The sequence below is a fragment of the Silurus meridionalis genome, chromosome 24 (genome assembly GCF_014805685.1).
Source record: "Silurus meridionalis isolate SWU-2019-XX chromosome 24, ASM1480568v1, whole genome shotgun sequence".
Lineage (NCBI taxonomy): Eukaryota > Metazoa > Chordata > Actinopteri > Siluriformes > Siluridae > Silurus > Silurus meridionalis.
Window position 1 is genome coordinate 12,527,696 of NC_060907.1, and position 18,838 is coordinate 12,546,533.

At 39.1% G+C, this 18,838-nt stretch overlaps 1 protein-coding gene across 2 annotated transcripts in view; it reads right to left on the reverse strand.

Moving 5' to 3' along the window:
- LOC124377870 (radixin) overlaps positions 1–18,838 on the reverse strand; it is a 44,238-nt gene that overhangs the window by 19,880 nt on the left and 5,520 nt on the right. For both annotated transcript variants that reach the window (XM_046837213.1, XM_046837214.1), the window contains exons 2-3: positions 15,190–15,295; positions 1,644–1,727 (exon numbers count right to left, since the gene is read on the reverse strand). In XM_046837213.1, the coding sequence (XP_046693169.1) occupies positions 1,644–1,727; positions 15,190–15,201 (96 nt within the window). In that variant the 5' untranslated portion in view covers positions 15,202–15,295. The remainder of the gene's footprint in view (positions 1–1,643; positions 1,728–15,189; positions 15,296–18,838) is intronic.

The window sequence follows — 18,838 nt, forward strand, 5'->3', positions numbered from 1 at the left end:
GTTTATCATCATTAAAAATAACAGCTGTTTATAATGAACATCAAAAATAACAGTTGGAATATAAATATACTGCGATGACGCATGTTTAATGATTATCCATCCCAAATCTGTTTTATTTGCTTTATTTACTAAAATAAATTATGAACTTAATGGAAGCTAATTGTGCAATAATATTAATAAAATGATGATCATCACTGTATAGAAAGTGAGCAATCTTCCAAACTGTCCATGTCACACTGGAAAACTTGTTACTGTACTATTTACTATAAATAAACACAAGCGTTTAGCAACAAAGTGACAAACTAGAACCTGTGTGATTACTGAAACTGTTACACAACTGAAACTTAAACGTTTGTGCATTACAGCCTCTGCACAATTTTTCATTCCAATTTTTCAAAATAATTCTTTTTGAGGACAAACGTCAGCTGACATTTTATTGTTTAGCGAATTAAGCGGAGAACGGCATTTATTTATATAATTTATTTCATTGCTTTTTCCAAAAAGGTGCACCCAGTATCATCATCATCATCATCATCATCATCCAGCTGTGATGATAAAATTCATCTACTGTAATTTCCGGACTATATATAAGCCACACCCACTGAATTTGACAAAGATTTTTATTTTTAACATAAATAAGCCGCACCTGTCTATAAGCCTACACTGTCTACACTGAAACTAATGAACTTTACACAGGCTTTAATGAAAGACAGTGTCTGTTACACGGTGTAACGGGTGAAATGTGTTGTGGCTTCTTTAAGAGCAGCATTTTGGGAATAGCCTGGCGCTGCATTTTTCTGCTATTACTGCATGTGTGCAAGGCCGAGGAATATGTCCTTATTATTTTCTGATGCTCATTTCTAAGTTTCTTTGACTAACCCGTAACGCTGTTGCCAAGAAAAATAAAAAAAGCACGGGTTTTGGAAACCTGTCTGTGCTGATATGATTTCTGTTGCAACTGGAGTTAGTGAGTGAGCAGCAGGTCAAACGTCAGAGGAACCTCATCCATATTTATGATGTGGTGCGGCCCGATTCAGTTCCGCAATTTCATTGGTCTAATGTTATGGGTCTCAGTTTTTTGACTTTGAAGTTTGTGAAACCAGGAAAAACCCAGGAAAAATCCATAAATTAGTCGCTTCATTGTTTAAGCCGCGGGGTTCAAAGCGTGGGAAAAAAGTAGCGGCTTATAGTCCGAAAAATACGGTAATTGATTTAGATGCTGGCTATTCGTAAACAGATATCAACTTCGAAATAGAAATATGCTAAAATCTTTTAGACGCAAGGCAGAAGAAGCTGATGATCAATAATAATGCATTGAGAATTGAAATTTAAGTCTCATGAATAAATCAAATGTCGAAAATGTGATGTCTCCCAATTTTGATTGTAAATACTTACTTAAAACAGTGAATTGGAGAAACAAGACCACGCATTGGTGATGAATAAAATGCATGCGCTGAAATGCATATAGGTACTTGCACTACAGAAATCCAAGTCCATCCATTTTTGAATGTTCTGGCGAGGTCTCTAAGTTTAGTCCCCAAGTTTAGTCTCCAAACGATGTAAATGCAATTTTAACCACCTGATCTAGAGTGCAGAGGAAACAGTTTCCACTGTGGCAGTGATCAGGCATGATCTGCACCTACCTGGTCAAAGAGTTGTTTGCCTGTGGTGTTGGGCTGGATGGCGAACTCCAGCTCGGCGTCCATCGTAGTCACCCGTACATTAATCTGAAAAATAAAGACCAATCATCTTTATTAACAGCACACAAATATAAATCACTGGTACTCTCAAATCAGGATGTTATTCGCATCACTATGATGAATAATGTTCACTTTATAAAATCATGTAAACATCCGTGAGGACTCTGAATGATTCCTTCACCCTTTCCTGCCAAGCGCCAAAGTTCCTTTTCCTAATGACTATTCATGAATAAACGTTTGGCCAAGAATAACTCAAATGTGCACAGTCGGTGTTCAGTCGAATGAACGGCGATGGCAAAAAAACATTTTATCAATTAGTTGTTTGTGTGTGTGTGTGTGTGTGTGTTATTCCAGGTCACAGGACCAACATATTACACCATCATGATCAACTGGCCATCAAATTACATCAGAACCACAGTTTGTGTGTGTGTGTGTGTGTACTACTCTCCCAAAGACAAAGACTTAAGCCTGGTGTATACATTCAGGACGCGTTCACATATGCCGTCTTTAGTCTGTCTGTAGTCGAACCCTAGTGTGATATTTCTCACAAACTAGCGACCTCTATTCGTTTGTAGTGATTCAACAGAGAATCGTAGTGAGTGAAGCAAACGTGTATATACAGTATATATGAATGTGACAGCAGGCGTGCGGATGAGCACAGGTTAGCGAATAGAGGGCGGAGAGGGACGAAAAAACACTTAATCGGTGTGCTCTGTTTCAGTGTGCGGTGACATCGAAACACCAAAAAATACTAACACCGAGACGTCTGAACTCTGTGGACTGCTGGCGAGAGAAAGACATTTCACATGGCGGGACAAGCGCACGTCCTGGATATACTGCAAATATACACTGCTACGTTCAGGGGCTAGTAAATGAGTCTTTAATTAAATTCAGCTTTAGCCATGAACACAGTTTTCACATCTCTACTACATAACCTACAGCTTATTTTGCAATTATTCCTTGGCCTGCTTTTCATTTTCCTACGAACAATTTTCACAATAAAGTCAAGCCCGATGCTTAAAACGTTCGCATTTTGGACAACGTGCCGAAAAAAAAAAGCGCATGCGGCCCCTGAAGCGAATCGAGCACGTGAGCCTGCTGACAAAAGAAGTGTTTCTTCAATGCCCCAATTCTATCAATCCTAAACATGGACAAGACGGTTTCACATGTACAGGGGGGGAAAAAAAGAAGAAAAAAAAAAAAAGCACTTATTTTCGTAATGCCACAATGGGGGAGGGGGTCCGTGTGCCATCCACACCGCGATGTCCGTTTGGCTCAGGTGGTCACGAACAGTATGTGGACATGAGTGTGTTACACGTGGCATGTCCGTGTGTGCGCACCCAAACGTGAGCGAAACAGAAAAATGAAAACGCTGTTCGGGTCATGCCGAGTGTCCAGCTGAGAGAAAACCCCCACGCACACATTTTTTCTGCTCCCTCAGCACTCTGAAAGAGCAAGTGTGTTCACTCTGCGAAGGCGTAGCGGATGGCGGAGCTCGGTGATTGGCTGTTGCTGGCCCTTGCGACCTGCCGTGTGGCCTAATGAAGGAGGGTCGACCTAGAGGGCACTCTTTATCCCTTTGTGTGCGCGTACGTGTCTCGTACGTCACCGTCTGGTGCTGAATTACAGGCTTTACGCATGTGCATGAGACGGCTACCGCTACTTATCACTCTCCCTCTCACGCATGCACACACTCTCGCTCACTCCACACACACACACACACACACACACACACACACACACGAAAGGTGATCCAGGGAGCCGTCCTGTTGGGATCAAGTTACTTCAGTCTCCTGTATCCCTGTGCCAGGCCTTCCTTTAACCCTCTGTTTAACTCACTGCCACATAACGCGCCGGCCCACGCCGTATTCACTCGAGCACCCGCAGTGTCTTTTCTCTTCTTTATCGCACGCCAGAAACTCTATAGACCTCGCTATATTGCTCATCACTACTTCAGATGCACCTTTCATCAATAAAAAAATGGGGCACTGGCTTTTATCATCACTCCACCAAATATCTAAAACATGTACAGCGCTCTTTCCTGAATTTATTACACACAAATTGATCCGCATTTAACTTTTATTATCAGTCAGAATTGAAACCCGGTTGAATTTGTGATCTCGAGTAAAGAAGTATGGCACCGTGCACTTCTTGACCTTCAGCTTCCTTTATCAGATACATGTTGATAAAAAAAGGCAACTTCGTTGTAAAATAACAAGAGCTGACCTTCAAATGTCCTCCAGTGTAGGAGTTAAAATGTGGAGAGAGAGAGAGAGAGAGAGCGAGAGAGAGAGAGAGAGAGAGAGAGAGAGAGACAGAAAGAATCCATCCCTCTCACCCACAGAACAACCGATTTTGCTCGATGGATTTTCAACTTAATTTACACTCAACATCTTAAGCTTTTACGCCACTCAGACGTGTCTTTAGTTGAAGTTTTTCCCGTTTAAGGAGACTTTAACTTCACTACATTTCAAAGTCAAATCTCTCACTTTTTACTCAACTTCATTTCAGTCGTTCCTTTGGATTTCTGAATGGATAAAAAAAAGTAACGAATCATGCAGCGAGCCACCGATCTGTTTTCAACCCGTTTTGATTGACGCTTGGTGGTGTCTACTCAGCACGAACACACAGAGTTCAGCATCAGTCCAACAGCAAGCAGAATAATTTTTTAGATATCAATCAGTGTTGGATTTATTAATATGATTTTATTAATAGATTGGTGTTTTTAAAGAGCAACATTAGTCTTTGCTTAAGAAACGGTCTTGTGATAAAAATGATAGTAGGAACATTATAGTCATAATAAAATCATAGTACTTTAGATACTTAAATACATTTTAAGGCGAATACTTTCTACTTTTACTGGAGTCATTTTATCTACTTTTACTCAAGTACATGCTTTGGGTACTTCGTCCTTCACTGGGTTTTAATACATGAAAATCAGAGTCATTCTGATCTTTGATTACAATGCGAACAAACCGTGAAATATCATTTATCACAGATACCATAATCGCAGAGAAATGCTCTTCACATTTCCCATCTTGTTATGAGGTTGGGTTTGGGGCACAGGGTCAGCTATACTATTGTGGCTGAGCAGCAGAGAGGTTTTAAGAGCCTCGTATCCTTAAAAAAAAAAAAAAAAAAAATATATATATATATATATATATATTAATTTTTAAAAAATGGCAGCTTGGCAATGCAGGGGCTTGAACCCTCGACCTTCTGATCTGAATAAGCCAGCACCCTAACCATAGCGTTATAGTCTGTATCACTTCAAGTACACTCGCAAGAGTGAAATAAACACAAGATACTCTACACTGTTAATCACAATCACATGACAATCATCAGCTACAATTTCATAATGGTGACAGACCTGTGAACAATTAGACATGCTCACACTGACAAAGTTTACTTACTGAGCACAAGTGTGTGTGTGTGTGTGTGTGTGCTGAATTGCGCTGAATAATTGACAGCAAGACGGAAGGATTGCTCTCAGCCTTAAAACACACACACACACACACACACACACACACACACACACCCCTCCCTATACACATACCATTTAGAGCACACATTCTGACTGCAGTTACATAATGAGGAAGGTCACAAGTGGCAGGAAGAGGGTGCGTTTAAAAATAACCAATAAGAACAATCATTTCTCAATAACAAAGTACAGAAGTATAAAACTAAGTGGGAACCATTGGTATTATTCTCTTTTTGAAACCTCTGGACCTTTACATCCCTGTCTCAGTTTGATCGGTTTCGTAACTCAGGAAGTGTTTATCGCAAGAGGTGCAAAAAACATCAAAAAACTCCCAAACACACTCACGACTTCATTGTGCAATCTTCAACATTTGGAATCGTCAGTGTTTTGTGCACAATAAACGGTCTGGATCTCATTTTCATGTTTGGGTGGACAAGCGAGTGAGCGAGAGCGAGAGCGAGTGTACTGCTAATCAGAGCGTCACAATCGCTTCAAAACATCTGGAGAGAGAAAAAACGGGTTTGTTCGGTTACACGTTACTCGTTAGTTCGCAAACATTTCCATCAGCTTAAAAAAAAAAAAAAAAAGTCTACGTGTGCTCAACAGCTGATTAGCATTTAGCCCCACCCACAATTGAAAAAAATTTATAGCTCATGGAGAGCTGAAAATGACGACAAAATAGTGAAAGAGTGCCTCGTGATTATTACTGCAGCTATGCCAAAGATCCGTCAGCTACTACGGACTCTAATACGTGTATTGCTTTAATAAAGGTGCACAAACCCGAGCTCTCTTGCAGGATTTGAAATTAGTTCCTGAAGTAGCTAGATTTACATAATTACCATATCAGGTCTTGCAAATTATTCCTAAACACAGGATTAAAATCATATACAAATGTTAGCCGATTAGTCTAAACAAAAAAACAAACAAAAAAAAAAACAAACAAAAAAAAAAAAACTCAAATCATGTTCACCACCAAAAAACCTCAATCAGGATGAAACCGGGGTGGTATCTTTAATTTCCACATATATATATATATATATATATATATATATATATATATATATATCATTTATGTATTTATTTAATTATTTGCAATAATTATTGTTCATTTAAAACGTTTTTTTAGTGCCACAGTCAAGTTGGCCCAGGCTACTTAAATAAACTATGAGTTATTACTAAACTAAACAGGAAAAATGTAAACACGGTGTTTTCGTCTAAAAAACGGTTCACGTCCACACTTTCGATTTCAATCGATTCCCAAAAGTTGTTCATCCACACTGAAAATACATCCCTGTCCTGCGCATGAGCAAAACGTTAGACGCTCCGATCTGCCTCATTGCCGCCTGGCGTTTGTTTACTTTCCGGGTCTTTGAAATGTCGCGCCTATGACTTAAAATGCATTGTCCACATTGGGACGCTAAAATGGTGTCGTTGAGGACGGTAGGCCAAAATGGAGAGAAATATATAGGTTTTCAAACAAAAACGTATTAGTGGGGACATGGTCTGTAATAACCTCGGGTTGCCACACCCTCCAATTGGTAGTGAGCAGCTGACCCTTCCGACACACACACACACACACACACACACACACACACACACACACACACACACACACATACACATACACACACAAAGGTATAATAGTGATGAGGAGGGGGATTAATTGTTATTTCCGAGCCACTAGCTCTGAACGGCGCTCCCTTTATGTCGGGAGTGGCGCAGGCGTCAGCAATCAGCCGTGAAATGGCTGGCCTTTTGTGTAGCCGCAAACGGGTGCGCACAGCCTTGCGCTTGCTTCGAGCCAAAAACCCGCTCGAAGCCGAGCATCTTCGAGCCAGAGCAAACGAACAGCAAATGAATGCTGTGCTTGACCCGATCCACTAATTCACGTCACACAAACGCAGAGTGCCGGTTTAGTGCTTGGATTTCGTAATGGGTATAAAATTATTTATGGGAAACGTCACAAAAACATAGTTCTGACCATCCTAGTAAATCACAAAAATCACTAATAATCGAAATAACTTCAATTAAATCAAAGATACGAGCTATTTGAACTAAAAGACACCAGCGTAATTCACAAAGTCTTTTAGGTCACGTTTCCGTATGCTGTGTTTAGCTTTAATTCAGCACCTTTATTGGCAGCCACGTTTGCGTGTGGGTGTGTGTTTTGACATCGGGGTATTTGTCGAGGGGTGGTGTTAGTGAACATATACGCAGCACTTCCTCTCCTGCGAGTTCTCTCCTCACTTAAATCACCCTCTCTTAATTAAATGTGCTGCTGTCTTGTTTGTAAGCCGTTTACAGGAGATTTGCCAGGCTGGAGTGTCAGACGGACAGGCGGTGGGGTGGGTGGTTTTAGGGGGTTGTACACTGATTAAACCCTCTTAGACTTGGCAGCAAAAACACTAAGCCTTGACCATTCAGAAGACACTGGGTAAAAAGTAGACGGCATTATACTTTAGAACTGAATAGTTTGCTGCGGTTATAGATACGTTTCCATTTTCCATGTAAAAGGTGGTAAAACATCGGCTTTCACAAGAGAAATGAGATCCAGTGACGGATTTGTTGCAACCGCGAGAATCCGTGGACCAAACCTACACTGTGCCCAAGGTTCAGACTGGTGGCGGCGGAGTAATGCTCTGGGGAATGCGGTCCTTGCACACACTGAGCCTGTTAATATCAATTGTTCGTATGCTATGGTCCATCTGAGCACTATTGATGACTACACCCAGCCCTTTAGGACCACATTTAGGGCATATTGCATACTTATAATGGCACCAACAACATGTAACCATTTTATACCGTCTACTACATTTGGGATGAGCTAAAAATAAACAAAAATAAAAAGTAGAAAATTTAACTATACTATACAACTCTCTCTCTCTCATACATATATATATATATATATATATATATATATATATATATATATATATATATATATATATATATATATATATATATATATATATATATATATATATATATATATATATATATATATATGTATACATATATATACACACATATACATATATATACACACACACACACACACACACACACACACACACACACGAAAATTGATAAAATACGTTGTCTCAATTAGTAGGGCAACTAAACTATATCAGCATTCGTTAATGACGACTTTCATTATCGATTTTAGCGATTAGTTGTTGCAGTCCCACTGTACAATTGCATAAGCATTTACTGAGAACCCCTAACTGACTATGAATTTGCTGCAGAGTTAATGATAAAATTTTTAATCAACAAATGCCGATATTGATAAATTGGGCTGCTCAAGTTACAGGTTAACACTTTACCTTTCGTACTCAATATAGTATATATAGCCTCGATAACAGTATCGCCATATCACATATCGCAACCAGTGTATCGTGATGTGTATCGCATCGCCAGATTCCTGCTGATACACAGCCTAGTAATTAATAATAAATATAAAAGAAGCATACGATAACATTACTGAAACCAACTGTAAAGAACAAACACATTCTTGCTATGGCTTCCCCCAAAATCTACTCTACTTTCGTTCCTTCCACACAGGATGTTGACCCAGACATCCCATCTGACACTTGCCTTTTACACTCCACTCCATGAAATGCAAACGAAAACAGGCACAACGCAATGCCACATTCAGACCCTTTCTTCCTGTGTGGTCTTTCAGGTCATAAAAACCACCCTGAGGGCAAAGACGACAACACCGAATATCTCCTGCACCACCATCGCTGCCCTCAGAGCAGTTCGAGAGCAGATTTGATTGAGCGGTGAAGTGTGAAAGGGTCACACGAAAAATGGAATCGGTGAAGTGAAGAAAGAAATCACTGGTGCAGTTGTAAAAGGAAGTAGTTACTACACTTTTTTGTTTTTTGCTGAGAGGAACTTTATTGTGGTTTACAATTCGGGGTTTGGCGTGTTCACATTTCCCACTACATAATCCCTGTTTCGTTTTAATTCTTGAAACAAAAGAAAACCTTAATGTGTATGACATTTTTCAAAAAGCCTTTATTATACCTGGTCTGAATTTGCATTTGAATGCTATGTGGCTGTTTTACAGTTCCTACTAATGATCCTGCATGACCTTTGCTGAAAACTGTCCCATAAACATAAAGAGAGGAGAAGAAATGGTGTGTTCACGATTTGATATTACGCCTACATAACATCAACTAAACACTTGTTTAAAAGCTAAACGTCACGGCAGTGTAACGCAGTGCCTTCAGCTCGAATAGGAGACGCACCACTCGCGATTAGCCTTCATCCTCTAGTGTTCATCTGTGCCATAAGGTGAACGAGTCTACAACTTCGAAGAACGAGTGATCTAAAAAAAAAAAAAAAAAAAAAAGCGTTTTGTTCATTTTCTACTGGACGCGAATGAGCAAAGCATCGCAAAATCTCTGTAGCTTGTGTACAGGAAACAGAAATGAGTAGTAACCTCTCGACTCTTCTAGTGCAAATCATTCGTTCTTTTTTCACGTGACTCCCATAAACGTTTGTGCAGTGCATTACACAGGAAACAGAATCAAGTACCGTATTTTTCGGACTATAAGCCACTACTTTTTTCCCCACGCGGCTTAAACAACGAAGCGGCTTATGAATTTTTCCTGGGTTTTTCCCAGTTTCACAAACTTCAAGCCAAAAACCTGAACCCCATAACATTAGACCAATAAAATTTCCGAACGGAAACGAAAAAAAACGCACCTCACCTGTGTTCTGAGCTGCACGGCATCGGGAGAAAAAACTTTTCTTTTTTTTTTTACGCACACTGATGCCAAAAGATAAACTCCCGAGAGTTGTTGTTGTGAAAGGAAGGAGGACGACAGTGACCAATGACTTTCTTGGTCGGCTACTGTTTAGATACAAGCCGCTGTAGCGCGTTGAGTCTGGGTGAAGGGAGAGCTCGCTAACTCCAGTTACAACAGAAATCATATAAGCACAGACAGGTTTCCAAAACTCGTGCTTTTTTATTTTTCTTGGCAACAGCGTTACGGGTTAGTCAAAGAAACTTAGAAATGAGCATCAGAAAATAATAAAGGACATATTCCTCGGTCTTGCACACACGCAGTAATAGCGGAAAAATGTGGCGGCAGGCTATTCCCAAAATGCCGCTCTGCTCTTAAAGGAGCCACAACATATTTCACCCGTTACACCGTGTAACAGACACTGTCTTTCGTTGAAGCCTGTGTAAATTTCATTAGTTTCAGTGTAGACACTGCGGCTTATTTATGTTTAAAATAAAAATCTTTGTTAAATTCAGTGGGTGGGGCTTATATATGGGTGCGCTTTATAGTCCGGAAATTACGGTAGTTCATCTCATTTGGTCCTTTCGTCACGTGACCCCCTTATATGCTATGAAGGTGATTAAAGGATTAAAAAAATGAAACCAACTAAATGACAAAAAAAAAAAAGGATTTGTTCGTTTCGATGAACGAACCGTGTCACTAAAATGATCCGATCTTCCAATCACTAATAAACACGTGAGGGACAGTTTTTAAGGTCAGAACAACAGTTGGGAAGCTAAAAACTATGCATGACCACTGATTGGTCAAATGCAATATTCTTAAATTAGTCACGAGTTGTGACGTAATTCAAACTATTAAGTAAAAAAATATGTGAAGAATCCAGTTATTTAGGATTTGGGTTATAGGCTATAGATGATCAGTGAATAAAATAACCATAGCTGTACAAGTTCTGTACCTGAATAAACTCTGAACTGCATTTCTCGGTGGAAAACTATAAGATTTAGCCACAGAAATCTAGGGTTAGGGTTAGGGAATGACTCATATCCAGTTTTCCCTACAACTGAAGTACTGAGCTTGTGCACACTCATCACTCACTCATTACTGCAAGCAAACAAGTTGCCTTGTACCCAAACAACAAAATCACCATGCTCAATTTTAAACAGGCAATATCCCCCCTCCACACCTATTTGATCAGCTGGCTTTTCAAACCCACCAGCCACCTTTCCCAATCACACATCTTACCACCAACCAGAGAGCAATCAAGACATGTGAAGCACATACACGAGTTCGCATATAATCGAGATTCGTTTATGTCGCTGCAGAGAGAAATTGATAGATCCTTCCTGAGCAGAGAGAAGTGCAAACTTTAGTTCCTCGTCTCCAGACCTTGGAAGGCTGTGGCATTGACAGGAATCTCAACACAGACAATGCAACAGTGATAAGGAAAAGAAAACACAAAATAAAATCGTGAACTACCGATCTAACCACCTGTGGAAAGTAGGTAACTAGTGACGAAATGTAGCATGACGTAGATGCTCATTAGCTGCCTTAAGCATGTCAAACTGATGCCAAAGGACTAGCTCTGAGGAAAGCCGACTGTTGCGTCTAGAACACACCAGACAGACTGCAGCGTGTGCGTTCCAGCAGGTGGCAGTAGTCTGTAATCGGCTAACAAACAGGAAAACCGAAAGAGCGATAACTGTGAATATATAAAAGCAAGCAGCGTTTACACCTGCAGATTTGTGTAGATTTTTCAATCATGTCTGGTAAGTTATAAATAGCACTGGCATAGTTAGCACTTGGTTGTCTTCTTGTGGATAAAGCATCAAAGAAAGGGATAAGAAGAAACCGCACTAAAAGGGTAAAACCGTGTCTACAGCCGACATCGCCCAATGGCCGACAATCATCCTGGTGTGTCCCAGGCTTTACGGATCGGTGGAAGGATGAGCAGCTGATGGGAGGTGCGACATGATGCTGACACGGCAGGACTTCAAGAAACTCCGTTTGCTTCTAGACATCATCAAAAGCAATGATGGCCAGGTCTCAGCTCTAAGTGTGGTGCTTTCAGGTCCAAGGAGATGGTTCACAACTGAACAAAATGTATTTTTTTTAACAAAAATTGTCAAAACAATGTTGTATTATATTTTATAGAGATTTTTTTTTGCATGGATGTAAACTTGCCATCAGCAATTATCATTAAAAAAACAATACAGCTGCTGATTTACATAAATTGCTGTTAATTTTTTCACCACAAACAACCCAAAGTTTTGTTTTTCAAAAAAAAATATATATATCAATAAGAAAAATAATTGTCCGATTAATCAATTATCGAAATAATCATTAGTTGTGGCCCTAATTTTTATTGATTCTTAAGGCTATAAAAACTTGAGTTTGTGGAAATTGAAAGTCTATTTTTATTTATTTTTACATTTTATTTAAACATGGGTAAGTCCCATGAGAGCATCTGATTCTTGGTAAATAGGAGTGAAACCTATTGTGGTCTTCTGTTGCTGGTTTAATGTGTTGTATGTTCTGCTTTCAAACTCGCTACAGGTGTAAAGAGCGATTGAATTTGAGATGGTGACTTCTCAAGTTGTGTTAAAATAAAGCCATATTTAAGCTGGAATAAAAAAAAGCTATGTATATTTATCCAACGCTGTGCAATCAGACTAACCAGTCAGGTTTATTTTCCACTGAGCGAGCATTTGTCACAATCAGTGACGTTTAAACGTTGCAAACCCTCAGGTTTATAAGTGAATTGATTTGCCTACAAAAGCAAGATTTCCTCATCAACAGCTCAGACATAATTGTGCTAACATGTGACTCTATCTATGTGAAGTTTAATCTCTGGCTTGGAGAACATTTTATCAAGTCACACACACAGCACAGACAGTACACGCTGTTACAAAATGTTCCCAAGGCAAAAGATATGCGTTTTATTGTTTCCAACTATTGGAATTAAGCTTGTTTGTGTTTTGTCTAAAGCGTCTGTCTTCAACTAGTGGTCAGCGACGGTACTGCAGTGTGTCCGCTTGTTAACGTTGAATAATTCTTTTGTTAAAAACAATAAACATGAATAAAAACAATGATCAGATTAAAATTCTCTAAAGATTTAAGCTGCAGTTCATGTAAATGTATAATAGTCCACCTGACTATTATAAAGGAAAATGTATGAAGCTGCAAATCAATTCAAATAAAATTGTGAAGTACTTAATGAAGTCATTTTAATTGCAAAATGAGTTATTATGCAAAAATCTTTTAAAAGATTTGAAAATACATGGAAATAAAAACGGACAAATGATGCATGTACAACGACAACATGGTTCTAATCGTCTTAACATTATACAACTAGCGTAATATCTTTGGTTTCTATTAATATTGGTGGCTGTGTTTGACACATTTTGTATCGGGGGTCCTAAGGGGTCCTTGACCTGAAAAAGGCTGAAGACCCTTTTCTAAAGGATCTATTTTATTCACTGAATCTCTAAAAATGGTTTCTTCCTCCTACCATGAAGCCACAATTGTAATTATAACAGTTATAAAACTAAAAAAAAAAATTAAAAAAGAATAATTAAAAAAAAGGCCATAATAAAAAAAAAAAAAATTGTTTTACAACAAAACAAAACGTACAATTCTGTGGTTTCACTAACTGTTTATCGTTCTGGCTTTCCTTTATCGCTGTTTTTATCATCCAGTAGCACAGGTTATCAATTGAAAGCAATCAGTACTAACTCACGAGTTATCAGGTGCAGTCAATATTAGTTTAAATTCTTTATCTTTATGGCCAGTAATCTCGTTCATAAAGCCACCCAAGCGATTTGTGTGAGTACACGTCCCATACTGCCAAAGTCAATGAACTTCCCCTGCCTGGATCTCTGTTAATGCATGCTCCTCTTTAGTTCTATTAAAATGTCCACAACCTCCATGAGATGCTAAAAATATCTCCAGCCCAGATTTGTCCTCATGTGACTTAGACCAGCAAGTGCAAGTCCCACACAGGAATGTGAAATGTGAGAACACCTTTTGTTGTGGTAACAGCTGAGTCAGGACCAAGTGTGCTTAAATCATCAGAATGTTCAGATGAGTGTGGATATAGTGGTAGTAGGTCATCTAAAGGCTATCGAGATGCCCTTTAAAAAAAAACTGACCTTTTACAGACATTGTGTAACAAAATGATCAGCCATATACCACAGATCGAAAATGAGAAATACTATATTTACAAAGGTTTTGGGACACTTGACTTTTCCTGCTATATGTGGTTCTTCTCCAAACTGTTACCACAAAGCTGGAGACCCTCAGTTGGATGTCTTTGGATGCAGTATAATTTTCATTCACTTAAACTTGGAAACCCAAACCTGTTCCAGCATGGCAATACCCTTTTGCACAAAGTGGGCTCCATGAAGATATAGTTTTCATACTTCAGAGAGGAAGATCTTGAGTGGCCTGCTACAGAGATCTAATCCCTGCTGAACACGTTTGGGATGAGTTGGAACACTGACTGCACCTCAGGCCTCCTGATCTCACCTACATCAGTACTTGCCTTTCATAACACTGGCTGATGAACACAAATGTTTACAAGCACACTCCAAAATCTAGTGGAAAATCTTCCCAGAAGCGTGGAGGGAGTTAAAAGAGCAAATTGTGACTGTGAAATGCGATCTTAGGTATCTTATGACCAGGTGTCCGCAAAGTTTTGGTGATATTATGTATAAAACGATCCATGTAAACTGCATGGAAAAACATGCACACGTTCTAAAGATGTTGAAACGCAGTTCGGAATATTGGTAGGAAAGTTTGTGTATGCAGACCAGCTTTGGTTTTGATTCCATTCCAACATCTGGGTTAGTTTACCAATATGAAGGACGATACATCCGAAATCAAATTCATAAATCTGCCTGATGTCATTAAGCATAAAACGTTTCCTGGTAGGATGATACTTCCTCAATCTGGCGAACCAGACTCAACAATAATCAAACTCTGTTCTCTTTAATCATGTGATACACACTAAATAAACTACTTTTTTTGTTTGTTTTGTTTAAATAAAGACTAAGTGCTCATGTCATCCAGGCAATACATTTTAAAAAGATTACAGGCCCTCTGATCAAATGCTCAACAACCAACACGTCCTGCACAAAACACATTTCTCACTCGTTGTCAAAACACTCATCATTTAGGGGGTGTGCTTTTGTGGCCAAAAAAAAAAAAAAAAAAAAAAAAAAAAGATATTTTGCTTCCGCAAATTTTTGGGACTTACCGGTTTCGGCATCTTTGCCTCCTCCCTTGCCGCTTACTCAGGGTGGGGGGGAAAGGGAAAACTCGTCCTCTGTTACAGGACGACCCAAATGTTTTTGGCGCAGGCCCTGGAAGAGAGAAAAAAAATTAAGAAAAAAAGGAAAATGAGCCATCTCACAATCCAAGGATGCTGCATCATACATAAACTAATCACTGTTTAAACCTCGAGCTCAAATTACTGCCTAAATGGAGTTTTACTTTTGTCACACTTTTCCCCGATTTCCTCCCGCCTCTTCAAAACATGCCGGCAGATGGACGTGCTATAATGAACAGCCCGAAGATGGAATGTGTGCGAGATGCCATGCGACAGAATGCCATTCCGTCCTGGGTGTGTCTGCCTCGCATCAAGCATTCCTGGGAAACTTCTTACTCACCATGACCACGATAAAGTGCTTACTGACTGAATGAATAAAAAACGTATACACATTACTACAACTATAAAGTATATTTGTAAAACAAAATGGCGCATTTACCACATGATGTCACTTCTGTGTCTTTATCGGTAAAACTCTTCCACTGTACTATTTGTTATCTATAGGTGATATCAGGAGCTAGAAACTAATCTAAGTTTGTACAACGTTATAATTCCGTCTCTAAACGCGATATCCAGGGTCATTTCATCCAAAACATGCTGCAAGAACCAACAAAGTAAACAATAGTCTAGAGTTTTGAGGTAGTGTGTAGGCAATTTTATAGCAGAAATTGTTGTGTTAGAAGCAGGAAAAATGGGCAAGCTCCAGTAGCTCAAATTGAAGAAGTTAATGCTGTTGATGCTCGACGATTCAGGACTGTTTGAGAAGCAGAAGGTGAACCGACACAATATTAAACAAGTGGTCATAATGTTATGTCTGAACAGTGTATATGCTTTTAAATAAACAATTAGCACGTGACAACTTTAAAACCCCCTTCAGGAAAAAATGTGGAACTGAGTACAATCAGAAGAGAAACTTATTGATTTTAAAAAGGAGCGTTTGTATGATGTTTGTATTATCAAGGAACGTCATGAACCATATGAATGAAATTGTTTTTGTTTGCTGCTAGTTAGCGTTAGCGGGAGAACGAGGGTCGTACAGTATTACATGATGAAAATTGAGATCCTACAGTGTGACGTGGGGATCTTGTCTGTTCAGACTGACCAGCAAAAGACGATAAAAATCGCAGTGTTTAGTTTATCCCTAATGTGCAAACCGGTGGTAACTGTGGCAAGGAAAAACTTTCAAAGATGTGGAAGAAACCTCGAGAGGAACCAGACTCAAAAAGGATCCCATCTTCATCCGGGTGACACCGAATGTCCATTCTTTACAGTTTAGTGGTTGTTGGGGTGCGACATGATAGGCGTAAACATAATGGGGAAAAAAGTCATGTCCAGACAAGTCGAAAAGAAGCAATTCCCTGGACTACAGAAATGCAGTAGGAGATAGGAGACTACTATTTTCCACTTAGTAGGTCATATTCATTTGGCTTGTACGATTCAACACCTGGAAACAAACCACATTGTTTACAAGCCATTTTCATTTTTTTTGTCTAGGAACATTACTAGATGGTGTCTGTTGCAATGCTGAGATTTAGGGGACCAAAAACTTCAAGAAGGAAAGAACTTTTGGCGAATAGTGAATATAGACAACGCTAGAACAATGGAACAAAAATAAAACATAGGATATCATATATAGGAATCACTCTGGATGGGCAGTACATCAAATCTAGACATTCAACATATGGGTTCCTTTAACAATGAGCCCATAAATATACACTGATGACGTTAACGTGCCATCACTGACGATGACCCAGATTACACTAGGAATAGAATAACTGCCTTGTGTGGGTGAAAAGATTTACAGATTTTCATGACTACATTGTATCTGAGCTCTTTATGGTCTCTGGGAAATTTCGAAATAGTAATAAACTAATAAATTTACCTCAAACCTGAAATCAGTATATAAACAAGTTCCAAATGAGCAACAATCTCAAATCATGCATTAGTTCCTTGTTCCTGCTTCTTTCCTCACCATCTGCACAAACAACCTTCCTGCTGCAAAGAAGAATCTCACCTCAATACTGCAGAGATTTGCACTTCTCAGAACTCTTCCATCTACTGCAGTACTCTTGCAATTTCCTTATCCACTTTCATCACCACTCCTTTTTACAGTCTATTTAGTTTAAACATGCTATTTTCCTGCACTTAAACAGTAATTGTTAAAATCCCAATACTCAGAATCGGGTTCTCTCTCGTCTCCGGTTCCTCTGCAGGTTATCTCGGGAGATTTTTTTCCTTTTGCCACAGTCTCCTCTGGTTTGTTCATTAGGGATTAGGCACAGATTTCTGTTTCGCTGCTTTGCCCGTCTCTGAATTAAACTGATGTGTAAAGCAGACAGACTGCATGAGGGAGAGAAAATCGTTGGGGATTTCTCCAGCTGAGAACATAAAGCGTGAAGCACCTTTGTTAAAGGGTGATAATGGACATGTTTTGAGAGATAACGCCGAGACGCTTTCCATGCAACGCTTGAATTAAGTGGATTCGAATGCTTTTTGTGCATCTTTCATAAACAAACACGGTTTCAGCTCGAGAACAGTTTCAGAATTTAAATGCAAAGGCTAACTGTATTAATCAGCATTTAATTCAGCCAAACACCACATGTTTAAAGACATTTGGTTCGATTAAGCACACAGGAATGAATGTAAAAACAGGGGGAGAAAATATGCTAAATAAAACAGGTGTCAAACAACGAAACCGATGCTTTTGTGTATTTTGGGTGGTTGCCAGACAGTAATAAAAGTGTCAACACGGCTCTGTTTGCTTAAAATACCGTTACAACAGAAAATCCTTCAAATAAAATGTTTTTTAAAAAAAAATGTTTTGTAATGCATTCATTCTTATAAAATCCTCATACACTATATGGATGAATGTTTTGGGACTTTTCCAGCCAAATGTTGTTCTTTCCCAAACTGTTACCACAAAGTTGGATGTCCATGGACGTGGTGACATTAAACTGTCCCTTTTTTTCTTAAACTACAAGGTCCAATTCTGTTCCAGAATGCCAATGCCCCCCCTACACAAAGCCTGCTCCATGAACATATGGTTTACATGGCTTATATTTTGGAAGATCTTGAATGGTTTTCTCTAGAACTCAAACCTCAACCCTACTGATCACCACCTGGGATGACTTGGAAAACTCAGTGCACCCCAGGCCTCCTCAACTCACCTACATCAGTACCGGACTTTTTACTAACGTCCTTGCGGCTGAATGAGCGCAAATCTTCACAAACACAAAATCTATTGGAACACTTTCTCAGAAGAGTGGAGGTTATAACAGCAAATGGGGACTAAAAGTGGAACAGAATGTTTAAAAAGCACATGTGAATCTTATGGTCAGGTGCCCACAAATGTTTCTCTATATATTGTATGTTAGCTGAACATCTTCCCAGAAGAGTGGAGGTTAATGGGGACTAAATGTGGAATAGGAACTATTTCTTTGCTACGCCACTGCAAAGTCATCCAGGTTTCGCAGCGAAGTCACTAAATTTGCAAGTAAATTTTGATATTATATATATATATATATATATGTATGTATGTATGTATGTATGTATGACGCTTAGGTCATTGTGTTTGTAC